This window comes from Elephantulus edwardii, unplaced genomic scaffold, assembly GCF_000299155.1.
Source record: "Elephantulus edwardii isolate Elephantulus edwardi_28Jun2011 unplaced genomic scaffold, EleEdw1.0 scaffold00095, whole genome shotgun sequence".
Classification (NCBI taxonomy): domain Eukaryota; kingdom Metazoa; phylum Chordata; class Mammalia; order Macroscelidea; family Macroscelididae; genus Elephantulus; species Elephantulus edwardii.
Genome location: NW_006399845.1, coordinates 11,699,813 through 11,721,977, shown reverse-complemented (window position 1 = coordinate 11,721,977; position 22,165 = coordinate 11,699,813). Strand labels below are relative to the sequence as shown.

Below are 22,165 nucleotides of genomic sequence, written 5' to 3'. Positions count from 1 at the left end.
TCAGAGAGCTGAACAATACGGCCCATAAGGGGTAACAGGGAAGCCTGGGACTGGGGCACACAGGTGTGGCTGGGGTGTGTGGGGGTGGGGCAGGGGAAAGATGAGTAGGGTGGCCTGTGTGAAGCATGAACAAGGTGCTTGTGTGTACTCAGTCTCCAACCAGCAGGGTCCTGAGACCATCATCTCCGCCATCTTTCTGCCTCCAGAGAATGTGCTTCAGATCCTTTAGACCTCTGCCTTGTCTGACTGACACATTAATTTCTCTACTTTTCCCAGGTCTAGTGGAGCTCCAGAAGCAGCCAAGATTGTGTGGAAGCATGGCGGCCATGGATGAGGAGACACTCCCATCGTCACTGCCTGAGGAAAGTGCTGCTGTATGGGACCCCAGCTTGGAGCCTGAGGCTGTAAGATCTTCTGAGGAAGAGCCTAGTGTCCAGAATGGAGTGGCAGCTGGTGAGGGCCTGGACACCAGCCACAACAGCTCAGAGCATGGAGTGAGGAGTGCCATGGAGGACATTGGGGAGCCCACCAAGGGCCCAGCCATGGCCCTCCATGGCCTCAGCCTTGAACTTTCCCTCACCAATGGCCTAGCCTTGGGCTCAGACTCGAACATTCTGGAAGATTCAGTGGCACCAAGGCCTTGGGGGCCTGGAGGGCTGGCAGAGGGGGACAGTGTTTCCAATAGTCTTTGTCCAGACACTGAGGACCCTCAACTAGGGTAAGTGAGTGTCCCAGGATGGGAACCATCATATTTGGCTGCTCTGCTGCTTATGTAACCTGGTTCTTGATTTCTCTCCTATGGAAAGAAAGGGGCTTAAAAGCCCTTGTTTTGCCCATCTTCTTGGTGTTTTGTGAGGAAGGAGCCATAAGAGGACCTTCTAAGGCAGAAGGTCTGCTCAACCCTTCCCTACAAGCAGCTTCCCCCATGGACTGTTGCAGCGTAGGGTGGGTGGGAGGGCCGAGCTCTCTCCATCTCGGGTTGAGTGTTTACAGTTTCATGTCCCTTTGAAAATCATGCCTTCATATTAAAGGTTATCTGGTCATCCTCTACTTCCTAGAGTCGAGACTCTCACATTATACAGTGTCCCTTAAATAAACATTATGGGTTAATCTCCCTCAGTTACCTCTTCCTTGAGATTGCCATTAGGAAGTTCTACCAGGACTCTCTCCAAGTTCCCTTGCTGAGTTACAGTCCCACTTCTGTTCTCCCCACTGAGAGCTGACAAATTATGGGGCCTTGAGGTGCCAGCTAGACAAGAAAAGTGGGACTGTGGCAAGTGAATTTCTAAAAGACCCTGTATCTGAAGAGAGAAAGTAGAGCGAGGTCTTGGTATACACAGGGGCATGCTCTAGCCTGGACAAGCATGAGTGTGATATGAGTGTGAGCATGCCTGGGGCACGTGTATGAGCACACACAGGGTGTGTGAGCATTTGCATGCACGGGCCTGTATGGTTGTGATGGGGGTGTTTGTGACTGACCTGTACATTTGCAAGTGCACATGTGAGGCTGTGTGCTTTGCGTAGGGATCTAGACACCTAAGTGTGGGTAGAGATACAGGTACGTGGTTTTAGGTGCCTGTGTGTACTGAGTACGCTGTGGCCAAAAGAAAATTTCCACACAGAAGGGCCCAAGGCAGCCATCTGACTGGTAATATGGCAGGCTGGGGACTGGCCTTCTTGGAACTCACTGTATTTAGGTGACATATTTATTCATGATGACTGAAAGTAGGGACAGGTGGAGGTTCAGAGAATGGGTTTATGGCTTCCAGGCTGCCTTCAGGGCCACCTCTCTATCTGCTCAGGTGCATGAGGAGATAGGAGTGGAGATTCTGTGCAGGGCTCTGGCAGCAGGATAAAGTTCCTACAGGAAGAGCTCTGTCTGGTTGGCTGTCCACAGTATCTACCATAGGCCTGGCTGGGAGGCCTTTGCTGGGTAGACTTTGAGTGTCTATCATCAGGGGAGTCACCTTCTCTTCCATCCTTCTTACAGGAAGGTCAGTTGAGGCTCCTGCGAGGCACCCTTCTACCATTTAGACATTTGCCCTCCTCCACATGTCGGCTCCCTGGTAGAAGGTGCTTCATGTGGTCTCTCCATTCCTGCTAGGAGCGGCAGGGGAGGGGTGATGTTGGCCTTTTTCCTCCAAGGCTTTCCTTTAAGAAGTACTCAAATCACAATAATCTAAAAAAGAAGTGCGCTGGGACTGAATCGTAGGTATGGGTGTTCCAGGAGTTATTTGCAGAGAATGGAAAGAATGGAAATTTCCCAACCCTCCAAATACAAATTAGATCTCTTCTGGGTTATCATAGGCTAAGGGAGGGGGTGCAGGGTGCAGCCAGGTTCTAAGAGGGCTGTGCTCATATGACTCATAGTGACCCTACAAACAAAAGATGGGCCTTAATTTGGAAACTACCTGACCAACTGACTGAAAGAGATCTACTTTTGTGCCCATCCTCAAGAAAGATGACCCACCCAACAGAATACATATATTATTGAACAATACAAAACTTTTGCTGAAGATAATGAAAAGCAAACAAACAAACACCCAAAAAACCAAACCCACTTAAACCAGATAAACAAAACTCACTGCAGTAATGCTGGGGCCTGCCAGACATTCAAGCTAGATTCAGAAAAGGTCATAGAACAAGGGAAATCATTGCTGATAACAGATGGATCTTGGCTAAAACCAGAAAATACTAGAAAAAGATGTTTACCTGGGCTTTATTGACTAGGCAAAGGCATTTGACTGTGTCAGTTATAACAAATGATGGCTGCATTTTGAAGAATGAGAATTCTGGGACACTTGATTGTGCCATGTACACAGGACCTGTATGTAGACCAAGAGGCTGTTGCTTGAATAAAACAAAGGGACACTTTGTGGTTTAAAAATTAGGAAAAGATAAAAAAACCCACAAAGTTGACGACTCAGGAGACATTAAGCCGCTCTAAATGAGGTGTGCACTATGTGCTTGCAAACACTCCCTCTTCATTCTAGCACTGTTTACACTCGTTTTCTGATTCAGGCATGCTTGTTGCATTTACAAAAATGTAAAAACAGATGACAGAGGCCAAAATGTAAAATTCTATATTCTCCTACTATGTAAGAGACACATATTTTATTGTCATATCTCAGGGTACAAAAATAGAGATCGTCTCTGAAAATAAAAAAATAGGAAAAGATGTACACGAAGTTTGTATCCTTTCATAATAGTTATTTAATCTGTGTGCTGAACAAATAATTTGAGAGACTAGACCGTATGAAGAAGAATGTGGCATCAGTATTAGAGGAAGACTCATAACAGCCTGTGATAAGAACATAGTACAACCTTGCCTGCTGAAAGTGAAGAGGATTTGAAGTACTTACTGTGAAGATGAAATACTGCAAAGATCTTCAGTATAGATTATATCTCAACACAAAGAAAACAAAAATACCCACAATTGGGCCAGTAAACAACATCACAATAAGCAGAAGTTATTATGGATTTCATTTGCCTTGCCTCCACAATCAATGTACATGGAAGTGGCCATCTGGAGCGCAAATAACATTGCATTGAGAAAAATCGTCTACAAAAGATTTTTTAAAGTATTAAAAAGCAAAGATAATCACTTTGGGCGCCAGGGTGCTCCTAATCCAAGCCATGCTATTTTCAATTGCTTTATATGTGTGTGTGAAGGCTGGGCAGCGAATAAGAAAGACTGAAGAAGAATTGACTCATTTGTGGTATGGTATTGGTGAATAAGGAACACATCTGGCTTGGAAGAAATCAGCTAGAATGCACCTGAGGAATCAGGATGGTTTATTCCGAGTGTCATGGATATTTGCTAAAGAGGGGCCGTTCTCTGCAGAAAACCATTGTATGCTTGATAAAGCACAACACCAGCAAAAAAGTAGGAAGGCCTTTAATAAGATAGGTAGACAGCGGCTGCAACAATGGGCTGAAATATGGCCATGATTGTGGGGATGGCGCAGGACTGGGCAGTGTTTCTCTTGTATCTGTGGTTGTTATGGGCTGGAAACCATCTCGATGGCAACTAACAACAGCAACAGCAATTTGTCTGATATGGAACTAGCCTTCCTCCCTTTCTCCCTTCCTCTCCTGTCTCTGTGTTTCTGCCTCTCTTGTTTTCTGTTTATCTCTGCTCATTTCTTCTTTATCTTTCATGCTTTTTGTATATTCTCGCTCCCTTTTCCTTTCTATCTTCCTCTCCCTCCTCTTCTCTCTCTTCTCATCTCTCTTTTTTTTTGCCCTCTCTTTTGATCTTTCTGCCTCCTCTCCTTCCTGACCTGTATCTTCTGTAGGTAAGAATTCCCTGAGGATACCTCAGCTCACTTGTGTGATGGTTTATTTGATGGACTGACAATACTTTATTGAACAAAATATAACACAATCCCTCTTCTTGTGGCGTTTGGGGTCCAATGGAGAGAGATATACAATAGAAAGGAAAAATAATTAGTAAATAACATAGTATGCTGGAAAGGGTGGGGTACTTTGGAACAAATGAAAAATGGAGGGAGATCAGATGTTTGGGGAAAGGTCACAGCTAGAAGTAGGAGGCCCAGAGTCCACTTTGTTGAGAAGATGATTAGGGATACCAATACCCATGCAGGTGCCTTAGCGAAGGACACTCTCGACAGAAGGACATTCTAGATAGAAGGCTCCTTTGGAATCAGTTCCAGGTCCTGTAAAGGCTTAGACATGTGAGTAAGGCTATGAGAACGAAAGAATCTGTTCATTCAACCAGTGCCCTCTGTGTGTGTTGGGGTGGGGTGGGGGGCGGTTTGGAGAAGATGGTAAAGAAGTGAGTGAACAGAATCATACATTCTGACAAGAACTGGAGAGAATGCAGAATAACAAAGTGGGGTCAGCTGGTCTAGACCTTCCTGTCCTAGTGACTCTGAGGAGGTTACATTAAATCAAGATCTGAGAACTGATACATGTTCAGCTGAGCAAGAAACCTCCCAGCTGTGGAAACAATGCCATTATGACTGTGTGACACTAGTTGTGACAATGAGATAACCACACAGTGGGTCTGGGCTCTGTCTGGTCCTTCAAGTAGAATTCTTCTATTACTGCTGTCACTTTTCAGACCCCAGTGGCCAAAATGGTGACACAATCGAGGGTAAGGAAGATTCTCAGCATCCTTGGATGATGCTGGAGATAAGCATGTATTAGCTGATTTCTCAGCCGTGTTATGCGGACCTTGTAAACTGTTTAAATCTTTCTATCATTCCCTCTATGAGAAGTATGGCAGGTTGATGTTGTTTGGCATTGATGTGGATGAATGCCAAGTTTACTATTTATTGACAGAACTTACAATAATAGTCTGTGTAGTCTAGCCTTAATCAATGTGATTTTTCCATCACTGTAAACTAGACCTCAACTTGGAATTTGACAAGCAATAGCCCTCCTTTCCCTCTAGCCCCTGGTAACCACTAATAAACTGTGATCTTTTAAAAGGGAAAGAGTAAAAAAAAGAGAGTGGGGAAGAGAGAAAGAAGTGGGGGGGGGCAGAAAGAGAGAGGCGCCAGAGAGGTAGAGAGGCAAAACAAACCACTCTGGGAACCACGAAGGGGCTGGGGAAAGGTCCTTTTCACATGTTCATTGAGAAAAAGTTATTTGATTCCTGTGATGGTTGGGTACTGGGGAGCAGGGACTTTATTTGCCTTGTTCACTGCTGTGTCCCTCATCCCCAGCCCAGAATCTGGTGTCTAATTCTCAGTGAATCTGGGCTAAAAGCATAAATACAGCTCCTATCTGCTTCTCATCCTTCAGGGAGCTCTGGGCATGGATTAGTATAGTCACCAACTCTGGAATGGAGATGCCCTGGCAGAGCGGTGACAGGTCTCTTCATCTTACAGGATGGGTGGCCCTGGAGAGCCAGATGTGCGTGATGGCTTCAGTGCCACATTTGAGAAGATTGTGGAGTCAGAGCTGCTGCGGGGCACCCAATATAGCAGCCTTGACTCTCTGGATGTGCTCAGCCTCACGGATGAGAGTGACAGCTGTGTCAGCTTCGAGGCCCCCCTCACGCCACTCATCCAGCAGCGGGCCCGTGATAGCCCAGAGCCAGGTGCTGGGCTGGGGCTCGGGGACATGGGGTCTGAGGGGGACATGGGTGCTGCTGGAGGTGATGGGGAGCTGGGCAGCCCCCTGCGGCGCTCTATCTCCTGCAGTCGCTCTGAAAACGTCCTGAGCCACCTGTCTCTCACCGCTGTTCCCAATGGCTTCCACGAGGATGGCCCTCATCACGCAGGTGGGGACGAAGATGGTGATGAGGAGGACACTGACAAATTACTGAACTCCACCAGGTGAGACAGGGTTCAAAGTGGGCCCTAGAAAGACCACTGAACAGCTGGGGAAACTGAGGCTTAATAGGAGGCAGAGGGAGTTGGGGGAACACAATGCCCTCTCCAAAACCAGCTAGCTTGGCCACTCTGTGGCTTGACTCCCTAGCCCCTGGGCATTGAGGTTCCACCCTGCCCTCCAGGCCTCCACAGACTAAAAGTGGTGTCAACTGTACAATGGGTGTGTCCAGCCTCCCATGATCTCACAAGAGGCTCCTCTGAAAGTATAACTTGATTCTTTCTTGCTGCAGTACAGTGTCTTGCCTTGCTCTGAGTTTTCAGAGGACAAGAGGGGACCTTCCAGCCACTCCCCAGGCCATCTGATCCTGAAGTGTCTGACTCCTTCTTCTCTCTGCAGTGACCCCAGCCTGAAGGATGGCCTGTCGGACTCAGATTCGGAGCTGAGTAGCTCAGAGGGGCTGGACCCGGGTAGCACAGACCCGCTGGCCAATGGGTGCCAGGGGGTCAGCGAGGCTGCTCGCAGGCTGGCACGCCGCCTCTACCACCTCGAGGGCTTCCAGCGCTGTGACGTGGCCCGGCAGCTGGGCAAGAAGTGAGTATTGTCTCCCACATCAACCCTCGGCAGCCTGGTGTCAGCCCAAAGGGGATGTAGGTGACTCTGTCCGAGGTTCCCAGTGAGGGGGTGGCCTACCAACAGTCCCCAAGGACTCCCCCCGACTGCTGTCCTCATTCTTGGCCTTGCCCTAAATTTGTTTCCTTTCTGGGCTGCCTTGGTGAGGCCGCTGCTCTCAGGAAGAACAGAGAGGGTGGCAGGAAGCCCTGAGGGGCTGGGAGAAGCAGGCTGTAGGGTGCAGAGAGAACAGAGGACAGAGCCTTGTCTTCACTGAGTGTGTGTGCACACTCCACTCATGCATTAAAACTTGTTGCTTTAGCTTCCATGTCTCCTGTGAATGGAAGTGAGATCTCAAGGTTTGATGAGGTTGAGGTGGAATTTTCTTTTCTTTTTTTGGGCAAGAATTCTTCACTCTAGTGTTCTTGAAATCCTTTCTTTGCTGGTCTCCAGAACTCCACATTTTTACTTTTCTGGCTGCTGTTTCTGTCTCCTTCTCTGGCTTGCTCGCCTCAGTCCACCCTGGCAGGCATTCCTCAGAGCCTGTGCACCCTCCTCACACGTGGTCCCACCCTCCTTGCTGGGTTGCGGTGGACACTCTATGAATTGAGGGCTGAGGGTTCGCACACATATGCATTCAGCTCCCTGTCCTGAGCTCAGCCTCTCCTCCAGGGGGTGCCCTCTCTGTCAGGCCCTCCACCCATTCTCTTCCACATCCTGAGGATTCGGTTTCCTAAGAGTCTTCCACATCTCTTTCCCATATAATTCCCAGCCTCCCTGTGGGTCTCCATTGAACAAAATGTTTCAAATCTGCCATGGACTCCAGGCCTTGCTCCCCGTCTCTCTCACTGCTTGGACCCGCTGACCCTGTGGACAGCTCCTAGGACATGTGCATTTATTTTTCCGAGCCCCGGCCCCATTCACTTGGCTGACCCTTACTCTTTAGATACTGGCAGAGACATCACTTTCTCTGGAAGGCCTTTTGGAACCCGCCAGCCCAACGCTGAACTGCCAGAGGTCCACTGACTAGCAGACAGAGGCAGTTCAGGGCTTGGGCAAATCTGACTGGGTGGGTGACGACAGTACCCTGTCACCCACTCCCAGGCACTCATCGTCATTCGTAGACTGGACCGTGTATCTAATTGGATATCCTTTGCTCTCCTGACAGCAATGAATTCAGCAGGCTGGTGGCTGGAGAGTACCTCAGTTTCTTCGACTTCTCAGGCCTGACTCTGGACCGAGCACTCAGGTCAGTAGAGTTGGGATGGGGTGGTGCCTACCTGTGGTGCAGACAGCACACTGGAATTCTCATGTTAACTCTAGCTGACACTTGCTATGAAAATTTGGGCAAGTCTTTTGACTCCTTTGGAGAGGCCATGAAGAAAGGATAGTAAAAGCAGCAGCCCTGTCAATTATGTGGTGGGTGCTGAGATACCTCTTGTTAATATTAAGTTAGAACCGACTCATAGCTGACCCTTCACTGGGTTTCTGAGACTATAAATCCCGCAAGAAGATTGTCCTTTTTTCTCCTGAGGAATGGTTGGGAGATTCAAACTGCCCAAAAAAGTGTGACTTTGAAAGGTTAGCTATGCAACTCCCTATGAACTAGGCCTCAGAGCTCCCGGCTGAGGATATAAAAATGGTGGAAATGTAGTCTCCACTTTTTAGAAGGAAATGACTTGCTTGTATCAAGCACACCCTGTCTGCTAGGTGTTATACGTCTTTACACTTTGCGCTTTACACGTCATTCATCCTCACCATCTCTGTAAGGTAGGTGTTATTCCCATTTTTACCTCTCTATACCAGATAGGTAAAGATACTTCCTTACAGTTATTGAGAGAGGACGTGGTAAGAATCAGGTTTGATCTCAGATCTTACTAGTGTTTAAATGCAGGGAATAGGCAGTTTGCCTTTCCCCTCAGAAGGGCCAGGTGCAGACCCCGGGAACTGGAAGGTGTGCATTGAGTGGAATCATTGTTTAGAGAGGGCTCCCGTGGCAGAGGCCAGCGATGGGACACAGGACAGGGTTCCAGGCCTTTGGAGGAGATGATGTCTTCAGTGCCCTCAGGAAAGTGAAGGCCAGTCATGTTACTGGGTCAGACCTGAGATGGTTTTAGCATGTCCCAAGTCTCTTGTGTTCTTTTTGTGTATTCTCTAGTCTTTTCCCCTCTTTTTCAATTGCGATATTTTCTATTGATTTGCCTTTAGTTCACTTACTCTGTTTTCTGTGTCTAATATGCCATTAAGCCCTTTTATTGATTTTTATTTTTTCAATTCTAGAATTTAATTTTTTTTTCTTAGATTGGAGTTCTCTGAGGAATTCCTCACCTTGTAACTTTTTTCTCTCCATCTTTCCTTCTATTTCCAAGAGCCTAGGGATAATTGTTGTTGTTGTTAAATGCTGTTGAGTCATAGGCGACTCATAGCGACCCTATGAACTTTCTTAGTTTTTCCATGTTCATAGGGTTTCCAGGGACAAGCTATTTCAGAAGTGGGTACCACTCCTGTTTCCAACCTTGTTTGAATTGGAGAGCTCTGCCAACAGATTGGGTGGCCAATATCACATTTGGCACATCAGGATCACAGTGTTCAGCATCACAGCCATCACCAGTTACCTCTGTACAGCAAATCAACAGAGCAGTGCTATACCACCTAGAAGAATGTTTGACCAAAAACAATTGAAAGCAGACCTGAGGGACGCAGATTAAAATCACCCACCTTTGACTTGGTAGCATCACCTTCTGTCCATTAGGCCAACTGAGCTCTCTCTATGTTGTTGTTGTTAAATGCTGTTGAGTCGTAGGTGACTCATAGCGACCCTATGAACTTTCTTCATTTCTCCAAGTTCATAATTTCCAGCGGTTGCCAGTGATCATTGTTGTTGTTGTTATGTGCCATTGAGTTGCTTGTTACTCATAGCGACTCTATGTACAAGAGCCCTAAATGCCGCTCTATCCTGTGCCAACCTTGCCATCTCCAACACACTCATTCCCACCACCTCAATCATAGAATAGATCCATCTCATCAAGGGTCTTCCTCTCCTGCGCCATCCCTCCACTCTGCCAAACATGACGTCCCTCTCCAAGGACCAGTCCCTCCTTGCAACATGCCCAAATTATGTCAGACGAAGCTTCAGAATCCTTGACTCCAAGGAGCATTCTGGCTTCACCCTCTCCAGGACAAACCTGTTTGTTCTCCTACCAGTCCATGTTATATTCAACACTCTTTTCCTGCTTCCACAGCTCAAAGGCATCAATTCACTTTCTATTATCCCTAGTCACTGTCCAACTCTCTGATGCATAGCACGTAATTGCAAAGACTATAGCCTGGATCAGGCACACCTTAGTCTCCAGCCTGACATTGTTGCTCTTCAGTACTCTTGAGAGGTCCCTCACAGCTGACTTTCCCAATGCAATTCATCTCAGTGATTATAAATCCCTTGTCTGTGAATTCCAGAATGGGGAGAAGCCCAGCCTGCTCAGAAATACTGAAGAGAGGATGTGCCTGTGCTACCAGAGCAGGAGGATGGGGCTGGTGCAGTTAGAGGGACAGGAGGAGAGACCCGGGCAGTCAGCAGGGGCCAGGATGTTAGGTGCTTAGATGTTATTCTGAGGGTTCTGGGGAGCCACTGATTGTTCTTAGTAGGAGCAGGTCTTCACTGCATATAAGACTGCTGGGACAACTCGGGGGAGCTCTGGTGGCCTAGTGGCAAGGAGCTGCAACTACAATCCCAGAGGCGCACGGTTCAAATCCACCAAATGTTCTGCCGGGGAAGGAGGGACAATCTCCTCCTGTACCAGTCAGATCTGATTTGACGGTACACTCACACAAAAAAAAATAATAATAAAAAAGAATAAAAAGACTGCTGGGACAACTATAAAGAGGATGTATTGGGCTCAGGCGGTGGACTGTGGAGACACTTGAGTGCCTTCTGCGGTATATGATGAGGGCAGAGGAGGAGAAGGGATTGAGCGTGATGGTCAGGAACAAATCATCAGGACTTGGTGATGATTCAGATGCTGGGGGTGACGAGGGAGGTCAGAGTCAGGCTCAGGGGTTCAGGTGGTGGCACACTGAGGAGAGTAGTGACTCTGGAAAGTTCTTTCAGGGGTAGGAGTGGACTGAGTAGGAGCGCGAGAGAGAGGAGAAGGCATTTCCATTGAGGAAAGGCTGATGCCTGCCCAAAAGTACTCATATGGCCTTGTGTCCCACAATCTGTCCTCTACCTGCTTCCAAGATGGACCCTGGAGAGGTGTTGGGGCTGAAACTTTGAAGCTGGTCAGACTTCCCCCTTTCTATACTTGAGTAGTTATACTACTTGGTCTCCTGAGGCCCAGAGTATATCAGGACCTCAGAGAGAACCTTGGCCTCCAGGGATGAGCACAAGTGTGTGTGTATGTGTGTGTGTGTGTGTGTGTGTGTGTGTGTGTGTGTACACGCGTGCGTGTGTGTGCATGCACGTGTGTGCACGCGTGCGTGTGTGCGCATGCATGCACATGAGTGAGGAGCCAGACTGATCTAGAGCTCTGGGAGGTCCCCAGCAGCCTCAAATTGCATTCTAGGACATTTCTGAAGGCCTTTCCACTGATGGGGGAGACGCAGGAGCGTGAGCGGGTCCTCACACACTTCTCCCGCCGTTACTGCCAGTGCAACCCTGAGGATAGCACCTCAGAAGGTATGGCCACCTGCCCCACTTGTCCCAACTCCCTTATTTAAAGTCTATTTTAGTTCCGTGATCCTATCTCATTCATCCATGTGATCGATATACCAAGGGTCTCTCTCCATTTCCTTTTTCCTTCTTTTTTTTTTTTAGATTTTAATGAAAGTTTATAAGGAACTTGGATTTTCTTTCATTCACTGTTGCACATTTTCCTCCCTGTCCCTCCTCCCCTCCAGTTTGCATTTTTTCTTTGGAAAAAAGTTTTTTCATTGCTATACTGTTGTTGTTGTTTAATGCCGTTGAGTCGTAGATGACTCATAGCGACCCTATGAACGAACAGCCTGAGCACTGTTCGGACATAGAGTTTCCGGAGGCAAGCCATTTTGGAAGTGGATGCCGCTCCTGCTTCCAGTTGCTATACTGTAAACATTGTAATTTTTTATACTGTATTGTTATACAGTAAACACTGAGTGAATGAGATGTAGCATGGAGAAGGGTCTGCTTGCTGGGCAAGATCTCTTCTAAATATCACACTTATTGGTGTTCCTGGAAGTTGTTCTATCCTTGAGATTTGGTCTTCTGAGTCTTCATTACCTCAGCCCCTGTTGCAATGCTCATTTTTGGTGTGTTGGAGTCCTGGTGTGGTGGTCTGGTTTAGGGGCCTCTTGGGAGTAGGTCTTGCCTTACGGATGATCCTAACCTGTTGTTGGAGGAGCCACAGACCACAGCAGAGCTGGTGTTTCTGGGATGCAGAGCATTTCTGAGCCTGAGCTTCAAGGCGGCAAAGGTCTGGGCTGGAGCAGGCCCAGGGTGGTCGAGCTCCTTCTGAGGGACGGGTTGGCCAGGAGCTTGGGGAGGTCAAATGCCTCTTGCTCTGCAGGAGGAGGTGGGCAGAGATCACAGCCAGGTCTTGGGCCCAACAGCATGTTTAGTAGGTGACTCTCCACTTCATGTCTCCTAGGCCTCGAGACTGACTTCACTTGGGAGTTGCAGAGTGGCTCGGTGGGAATGAGTTGGGTCCTTACACTAATGCTGCGTCTCATTGTCTCTGATTTAGATGGAATCCACACGCTTACCTGTGCCCTGATGCTGCTCAACACGGACCTGCATGGACATGTGAGTGTGGTGGAGGTGGGGGTGTGTCCTCTTACCAAGCGACCCCTGTGCTGCCCATTGGCTCACCCTTTGCCAACCTCCTTGCCTGACCCTTTGCCTGAGGCCTCCTGCTTGGTGGCTGTGCTTCTTCTAGTAGTCCGGGCAGCTGGGCAACCTGACTTCTAGACTTTGCCCTGCTCTACAGTTTTTGTTTTGGTTATTCTGCTTGGCCCTGAGCTAAGCAATGTGAACAGTTGGGGCACATGGGAGTTCAGGATGTACTGAATGAGATATGCCCCTACATCTGTGTCCATGAACTCTTTCCACTCCTCATTTAACAGACTAAATGTGAGGACCATGCCCCAGGCAGACTCTCCAGTCACATAGTGGGTTCACCATTTACTCAAGTGACATTCCTGTCCTCTCCACCCAGCAGCAAGCAAACAAGTGAAGAGATTGGTGTGGGGTCCCCAGGCTGTGAGGGCTGTCTGGCCCAGGCCTTCTGTAGACTCAGGGCTTACTTCTTACAGCTCAGTAACTCCTTCTTCCTTCCTCTCTCTGCTCCGGGACCCTCTCTCTGGGCTCTCTTGCCCGCCCTCAGGTGGTAAGTTTAGCTGGTGGTGTGCATGCTTCTGTGTGCCTGGATCTCCATCTTCATGTGACCCTGCTGTGTCCTCCATCATGGAGTCTGGTCCCTCCTAATTACTGTCCTGCCATTACCGCCATCATCGCTGCTCCAACAGGGGTAGTCAGAGCCCCTTCCACATTGATTTCATGATATTTCAGTGACTCCTGGGGGCCACAGGCCAGGGAGATGGCGTAGAGGAAAGAGCTGGAAATGATTCTACTTCAGATGCTACTCTTTACTCCAAGTGGGTGCCATGTGACCCTAGGCAAGTCACTAGCCCTTTCTGAGTGCCAGGCTCCACATCTGTGAGGCAGAAAGAACGATTCCTCCCACAGCATCAAGGGGAGGATCATGAGAGTCATTATACAAACTACCAGGTGTCTGATATCCGGTAAGGATTTTATTATAATTAATAGTATTGGCTCCACAATCAACACTCTTGGCACCAAAAGGCAGGAAATCAAAAGGTGAATTGCATTAGGGAAATCTACTGTCAGGGACCTCGCTAAAGTGCTAAAGAGCAATGATGTCAGTGTAGAACTAAAGTGTCTCTGATTCAGGCCATGGTCTTTGCAATTACTTGCTGTGCATCAGAGAGCTAGCCAGTGACTAAGGATGACAGAAGAAGAATTGATGGTTTTGAGTTGTGGTTCTGGAGAAGAGTCTTGAATGCACCATGCACTGCCAAGGGAACAAACAGGTCTATCTTAGAGAGGGTGAAATCAAGCTGCTCCTTGGAGGCAAAGATTTTGAAGCTCTGGCTCACATACTTTGGGCATGTTGCCAGGAGGGGCCAGTCCTTGGAGAAAGATATCAAAGGATAGCAAATACCCTGGATGAGATGGATTGACAAAGTAACTGGGGTAATGGGTGTAGGTGTATCAGAGATGATGGGACTGGCTCGGGATAGGGCAGGATTCAGAGCTATTGTACGTAAGTTTGCTATGACTTGAAGGCATATAGCAGCAACAAGAAGAATAAAAATGTCAGATATTGGGTTGCCTCTGATTCATAGAGAGCCTATGTACAACAAATGAACCCTGTCTGATACTGTGTCATCTTCACAGTCTCTGCTCTGGACAAGTTCATTGTTGCAGTCACTGTGCCAGCTCGTTTTTATAAAGGGTCTTCTTCTCTGACCTTTCACTTTTCCAAGCATAATGCCCTTTCCCAGGGACTAGCTCTTCTTTGCTACATGTCCAAAGTGTGTGCGATAAAGTGTCACCGTTCTCGTCTCTAAGGAACACCCTGGTTGTCCTTTCTCCAAGACAGATTTGTTTGTTCTTTTGGCAGTCCACGGGATATTCAATACTCTTCACCAATCCCACAATTCAGAGGTATCTGTTTTGCTATCTTTATTGTTAACTGTCCAATTTTCACGTGTATATATTGCTGTTGTTGTTAAATGCCGTTGAGTCGCAGGCGACTCAGCATATGTAGCAATTGGAAAATATCATGGATTGAGCCAGACTCACCTTAAAGTGACATCTTTAGTGGTTGCACTCTTACTTACAGTTCCACCAGCATGGATTGAGAGGTTCCAGTCTCTTTATAACTTCATCAGCATTTGTTGTTTAGTCTTTTAAACTTTACTGTTGGTGCTGGAGTGAGTCTCTATGATCTTGGAGTTCTGGTGGCCTTCTGGATAAGGAGTTGTGCTGCCAACCCAAAGGAAGTGGTTGAATTCACCAACCCGGGGAGAGAGATGGGCAATCTCTTTCTGTGCAACCTACAGCCTCTAAAAACCTTCTGGAGGGTTAGCTAGGAGTCAGTTTTGACTTCCTAGCAGTGAATTTGAGTTTTTGAATGATCTTAAGCATTTTTAAATTTGTTTATCTGTATATTCTCTTTGATGAACTGTCTTTTCATGTACTCTTACCCATTTAAAAAATTAGATTGTTGTGGTGTGTTTTCTATAAATATTAGGGCTAAATCCTTTTACCGGATATGTCATTCCAAATATTTTTCTCAACCTATAAATTCTCTCTTTACTCTTTCAGAATCTTCTTTTGATGCGTATTGTTATTTTTTGTGCCGTCGAGTTGAGTACGACTCATTGCTACCCTATGAAGAACAGATCTGAACCCTGCCCTTTCCTGTGCCATCCTTGCCATTTCTGCTGCACTCAAGCTGATTTCAGCAACCTTTTGTGAGATTTATAGGCTCAGAAACTCAATGGAGGATCAGCTGTGAGTTGGTTCTAACTCAGCAACATTGAGAGAGAGAATCATCCAATTTACCCTCTTCTGCTTAGGCATTTTCAGTTACACTTGCTAGTCTATTATGCCATAGATAAGGATCTTAATTTTACCATATTTTATTTTTGATGATATTTAGTCTTAGGTTTGATGCCTAACTGCTTGATCCATTTTGAATTTTGAATGGACCTTCTTTCATTTTTATGCAAATAGACATCCAGTTTTGCCAGCACCATTTGTTAAAGAGGCTCCCATTTAATAGATTTCATATCTTCATCAAAGATCAGTTGTCCATAAGAGAATGGATTTACTTCTGGGTTCTCAGTTCTATTCCATTGCGTCTGTCACTGTACTAATACAAAGCTTTCTTGATTACCGTGGCTGCATGGTAGGTTATGAGCGCAAGAAGTGGAAGGCCTCCTACTTTGTTCTCCTTCTGCAGAAAGTGCTTTGTTTTTCTGAAACCTCTTTATTTTTCACATAAAGTTGGTTATTACCTTTTTTTATTTCTTTAAAAAATGATGATGGAATCTGGATCAAGATTGCCTTGTATTTATTTGTCGACTGCTTTTGATAGTATTGCCATTTTCACAATGGCAGTTTTGTTAAGACAATGTTAATACTTCCAAGAACATGATATATTTTCCCATGGCTCTGTGGGGATTCAAAGGGCCCATTGGCTTCAAGGGAGAAAAAAGGGCAATCTCTTCTATGTGGTTTACAGCCTTGGAAAACCTACTAGAGAGGCAGTTGACGCTGACTCAATGGCAATGATTTTTATCATTAGTGTTTTGTAGTTTTCTTCATATAAGTCTTTTGTATGTCTTATTAAATTTATCCATAAGTATTTAATCTTTTGGGTAACATTGTAAATGGCATTGTTTTCCTGATTTCCTTTTAAGAATTCTTTCTTGCAGTAGAGGAATCTGATTGTATTTTTGTATATTGATTTTGTACCCAGTTACTTTGCAAAGGCATTTGACTGTGTGGATCACAACAAACTCTGGCTAACTTTAAGAAAAATGGAAATTCCGGAGTACCTGATGTGCTCATGTGCAACGTATACTTGGACCAGGAAGCACTTGTCGGAACAGAGCAAGAAGACACTGAATGGTTCTAAATTGGGAAAGGAGTGCGTCAGGGGATGTGTCTTGTCTCCATACTTTCTTAATCTATATGTGGAACAGACTATACAGGAAGCTGGGCTTTTTGAGGAGGAATGTGGCATCAGAATTGGAGGAAGACTCATCAACAACCTGCGTTATGCAGATAATACAACTTTGCTTGCAGAAAATGAGGAGGTCCTGAAGTGTTTGCTGAAGAAGGTCAAGGACTGTGTGGATTGAAGCTTAATATCAAGAAAACAAACTCTCACCACAGGGCCAATTGGCAGCATCATGATAGATGGAGAGGAGATTGAGGTTGTTAACAATTTCAGCTTGCTTGGCTCCACAGTCAACACTCTTGGCACTTGTAGCCAGGAAATCAATAGACAAATTGCATTGGAAAAGTCTGCTGTCAAGGACCTCTCCAGAGTGCTATAGAACAGTGATATTGGTATGGAGACTAAAGCATGCCTAATCTAGGCCATGCATGGTCTTTACATTTACTGCAAAATGCATCAGAGAGTTGGACAATGACTAAGGATGAAAAAAGGAGGATCAATCTCTTTGAGTTGTGGTGCTAGAGAAGAGTGTTGAACATTGAATGGACTACAAAGAGAGCAAACAGATTTGTCCTAGAGAGGGTGAAACCAAATTTCTCATTAGAGACAAGGATTTTGAAGCTGTATCTCATATACTGCTGGCTTGTTGCCAGGAGGGATTAGTCCTTGGAGAAGAAGGACATTCTGCTTGGAAGGGTGGAGGGACAGAGAAAGAGAGGAAGACCCTGGATGAGATAGATTGACTCAGTAATTGAGATAATGGGACTGTAAGACTGGCTCAGTCTAAGGTAGGGTTCAGAGCTATTGTGCATTGGGTTGCTATGAGTTGCAGGCAACTTGAGGGCACCTAACAACTTTGCAGAATCATCCCATTATCCAATACTTATCTTACTGAGTCTTTGATATTCTTTTTCTCTGTACCTGTCTGTCTATCTTATCTATCTATCTATCTATCTATCTATCTATCTATCTATCTATCTATCTATCTCTATCATCTCTCTCATCTATTTATCTCTGTATCTATGTATCTACACACACACACACACACACACACACCCCAGATATATAAACCTCCTTGCTACTGACTTGTGTTTGAGTCATAGCTGACCCTCTCTTTGGTTTCTGAGGCTGTAAATCACATGTGAGGATTGAATTGCCAGAGGGGCAGGGCCTTTGTGTTAGCAGCTCAGCTCCCTAAGGACTAGGCCACCTGAGCTCTTTTTCTGTATGAAGGAGTGTATAAATAATTTTACTTCCCCTTTGCCAATTTGGATGCCTTTTATGTTTTTTTCCCCCTCTTGCTTTATTGCTCTACCTAAGACTTCCAATGCAATACTGAATGTTTTATTATGTGCTGTTGAGTTGGAACCACCTCATAGCTGACTCTCCAGCTGGTTTTTGGAGGCTGTAAATAACATGAGAGGGGATTGCCTTTACTTCTCTGGTGCAGCAGCTGGTGTATTTGAACCATATGCCTTTGGGTTTGCAGTGCAACTAACTCCCTTATGACAACACCGTCAGAGCTATTATCCATAATTTATTACCATCCACATAGTCAAATGCTTTTGCATAATCAATGAAACACAAGTAAACATGTTTCTAGTATGCTCTTCTTTTAGCCAAGATCTGTGACATCAGCAGTGTTATCCCTCATTCCATGGCATCTTCTGAATTCAGCATGAATTTCTGATAGTTTTCTGTCAATGTAGTGCTCCAGCCATTAGTTTCTCCTCACATACTTAGGACATATTCCCAGGAGGGGCTATTCCCTGGAGAAAGACATGATGGTGAGAAGGGTAGAGGGTTGGCGAAGAAGAGGAAGACCCTCAATCAGGTGGATTGACATGGTGACTGCCACAATGGGCTCTTGTGTGTCAGGAAGTGTGAGGATGGCACAGGATAGAACAGGGTTCAGATCTTTTGTTTTTAGGATCTCTATGAGTCATATTCCACTCGAGGACACCTAACAACAACTCACTTACTCATTGCTCCTGAGTTAGAATTGACTCCTAGCTGACCTTTCAGTGAGTTTCTTGAGGCTGTGAATTGCATGGGAGGAGACTGCCCATCTTTCTCCCATGGAGCAGCTGGTGGATTCAAACTATCAGCTGAATAACCTTCAGTAATATTCTACTTCCATGAATATTGTTTGACAACTTCTTCATTTTGTTGGATCATCTTTTTTTTTTTAAATAGGAAATATGGATCACTTTCTGTAAGCTGGTCACTTAACTGTTTTCCAAATTTCTTGGCATAGACTAGTGAGTATGTCAAGGCTTATGTCTGTTTGTTGGAACAATTCAATTGATATTCTGTCAATTCCTGGAACTTAAATTTTGACAGTGTCTATAGTGCAGCTTGGCTGTCTTTCTTCAGTACTATCAGATCTTGACTGTATGCTACTTTCTGAAATGGTTCAGTGTTGACCAATCCTTTTTTTAAGATAGTGACTTGTGTATTCCTTCCATGTTCTTTTGATGTTTCTGTGTCATTCAATATTTTCCCCCATATAGTCCTTTATTATTACTACTTGAGGCTTAAATTTGTTTTTCCATTCTTTCAGTGTCAGAAATCTCGAGAGTATTCTTCCATTCTGTTTTCTAACTCTCTTTTTTCTTTAGATTTTAATGAAAGTTTATAAAGAACTTGGATTTCCATTGTTGCACGTTTTCCTCCTTGTCCCCCACCCTCTCAGTTTGCTTTTTTCTTTGGAAGAAAAGTTCTTTCATTGTTATACAGTCCCTCCTCCCCCACCCTGGACTACTTTACTATGCAACTCTTATTCTGGACTTTTGTCATACTAATAATACCTACTCATACATTCCGTTTATACAGTTCTCACCCTCATCCGTTTCAATGCCATGTACATTATTTATCCCTTTTTTTCTGTTTTGCTCCAACCTCCATATCAGTCCTGTTCTATAACAGTAGCATTATGCAGTATTTGTCTTTTTGTGACTGAGATATTTAACTCAGCATAATGTCCTCCATGGTCACCCATTTGATATGAGTTGTATTTCATGAGTTGTTTTTCAGTGCTGCATAATATTCCATTTTGTGAATATAGCTTCTCTATCCATTCATTTGTTGGTGGGCACTTGGGTTGTTTCTACCTCTTTGCTATTGTGAACAAAGCAGCAATAAACATGGGTGTGCATATATATATGCTTGGGTGGCAGTTCTGGTTTCTTTAGGATATATTCCCAGAAGTGGAATTGCTGGGTTTAATGGTATTTCTATTTCCAACTTTTTGAGAAAGTGCCATACTGCCTTTCATAGTGGTTGCATGTTTTCCTAACTCGTAAGTTTTTATACATTTCATGATAATACTTGCTTTGCCTTGCCTAGTTGCTTTTTGAAATATTTTGTTCAACTCTAATTTCATCTTTTCTTATTTCTTCTTTCACTTTAGCTTCTCAACATGCAAGAGCAATTTTAAAAGTCTTCTGAAGTCTATTTTCGTCTTTTTAACTCCTCCTGTCCTATTTTTTAATTAAGAGTGTGTGTGTGTGTGTGTGTGTGTGTGTGTGTGTGTGTGTACCATCAAATTGGACCTGACTGGTACAGGAGGAGATTGCCCCTCCTCTTCCAGCAAAGCATCTGGTGGATTTGAACCATACACCTCTGGGATTGCAGTGCAACTTCTTGCCACTAGGCCACCAGAACTCCCCCTCCTGTCCTTTTTAATAACCTTTTTCTTTTTTCGTGTATGATGTCATCCCACAACTAATCACATAGCCGGTCATTAATGTTCAGTGCCACAGATCTATTCTTGAGATGGTCTTCAAATTTAACTGGTACATAGGGAGTTCTGTTGGTCAAATGGTGAGAGACTGCACTTCAAACCCAAAAGCATGTGATTTGAATCCACCAGCTGCTCCGAGGGAGAAGGATGGACATTCTTCTTCTGTGTGATTAACAAAACCTTAAAACCTGCTGGAGGGTCAGCTATGGGTTGGTTCCAACTTGATGGTACTAAACAAGAACAAAAGTGACTTAGTAAAAATGATGTTTTGGGTCTGATGGATTTGTTTTCATTTTCTTGAGCTTCATTTTGAACTTGTGTATGAGCAGTTGATGACCATTTTCACAGTTGGCCCCTGGCTTTGTTCTGACTGCTGATACTTGGCTTCTCCACCATCTCTTTCTGTAGATGTGGTCTATTTGATTCCTACGTATTCCACTTTGCAATGTCCATGTTCATGTCACCATTTATGTTTTTGTAACATAAACATAAAATTGTTTTTGTAGTAATTATAAGAAAGATATTTACAATGAGTATGTTTTGGGGAGCAATAAATCTGTCATGCTGTCTCTGACCTAGTTTCTGTAACCAAAGCCACGTTTGCCAATTCTCAGTCCATCTTAGCTTCCAAAGTTTGTGTTCTAGTCACCAGTTATTATTACTGCATCTTATCTGCATATTCTATACACTCTAGGTGACGTTGTTGTTGTTGTTAAGTGGCTTTGAGTCGCAGGTGACTCAGCGACCCTATGAAGGAGAATCCTCGACGCTTGGGTGACTTTCATCCTCTCTCCAGGTTCATGGGGTTTCCAGAGGCAAGCTATTATGGAAGTGGTTGCCACTCCTCCTTCCAAGCTTGGTTTAATCGGGGAGCTCCATCCCACTCTCTGTCCACATTGGGTAGCCAACCATTAACACATTTGACACAACAGTGTCACAGCTAGGTGACATTAGTAGGCAGATATTTTTAATTTCTCCATTTCAGGCTTTGGTGATTGGTGTGTAAATTTGAATAATAGACCTATTAGCAGGTCTTCCTTGTATATGTGTGGATATTATCTTCTAATACATTCTTCCAAGTGGTATAGCACTGGTCTGTCCATTTGCTGTACAGAGGTAACTTGTAGTTGCTGTGAAGCTGAACACCGTGACAATGATGTGTCAAATGCGATAATGATTAACCATGCCAGACAGTGTTTGGTGGAGCTCTCTGATTAAAATAAGCTTGGAAGCAGGAGTGGCATCCACTTCCGAAATTGCTTGCCTCCAGAAACTCTGTGAACTTGGGGAAACAAAGAAAGTTGTACAAGTGTTCAGGTTTTTCGTTTATAGGGTTGCTATGCGTCATCTACAACTCTACGGCACTTAACAACAACAACAACAAAAACAACAGCAGGTCTTCCCTATATGTGTGTGGATATTATCCTATCACTGACAACATTTTAATTCATGATAGATGTGGATATGTTCTTTTTGACAAAGAATATGAAATTATTCCTTTTCAGTTTGTCATTTCTTGTACTGTAGATCATATGATTCTGTTTGAAGGTGGTCAATACCAGTTCATTTCAGTTCACTAATGTCTAGGATATAGATCTTTATGCATTCTATTTCATTTCTGACAACTTCCAATTTTAGTGGAAACATACTTTCCTTATTCCAATAACTAATGAATGTTTACATCTGTTTCTTCTCATTTTGAATCATGTCCCATCAGCATATAAAAGACCTTCACTGGCTGAAATCTTTATTCATGTCA

The 22,165-nt window shown here is 44.9% G+C and overlaps 1 protein-coding gene across 1 annotated transcript in view; it reads left to right on the top strand.

Moving 5' to 3' along the window:
* Nucleotides 1-326: 326 nt before the first annotated feature.
* The window catches only part of PSD2 (pleckstrin and Sec7 domain containing 2), a 36,480-nt gene continuing 14,641 nt past the window's right edge, over nucleotides 327-22,165 (top strand). The window contains exons 1-6 of the mRNA XM_006891170.1: nucleotides 327-718; nucleotides 5,859-6,308; nucleotides 6,703-6,897; nucleotides 8,084-8,164; nucleotides 11,478-11,590; nucleotides 12,633-12,691. Of these exons, the coding sequence (XP_006891232.1) occupies nucleotides 327-718; nucleotides 5,859-6,308; nucleotides 6,703-6,897; nucleotides 8,084-8,164; nucleotides 11,478-11,590; nucleotides 12,633-12,691 (1,290 nt within the window). The remainder of the gene's footprint in view (nucleotides 719-5,858; nucleotides 6,309-6,702; nucleotides 6,898-8,083; nucleotides 8,165-11,477; nucleotides 11,591-12,632; nucleotides 12,692-22,165) is intronic.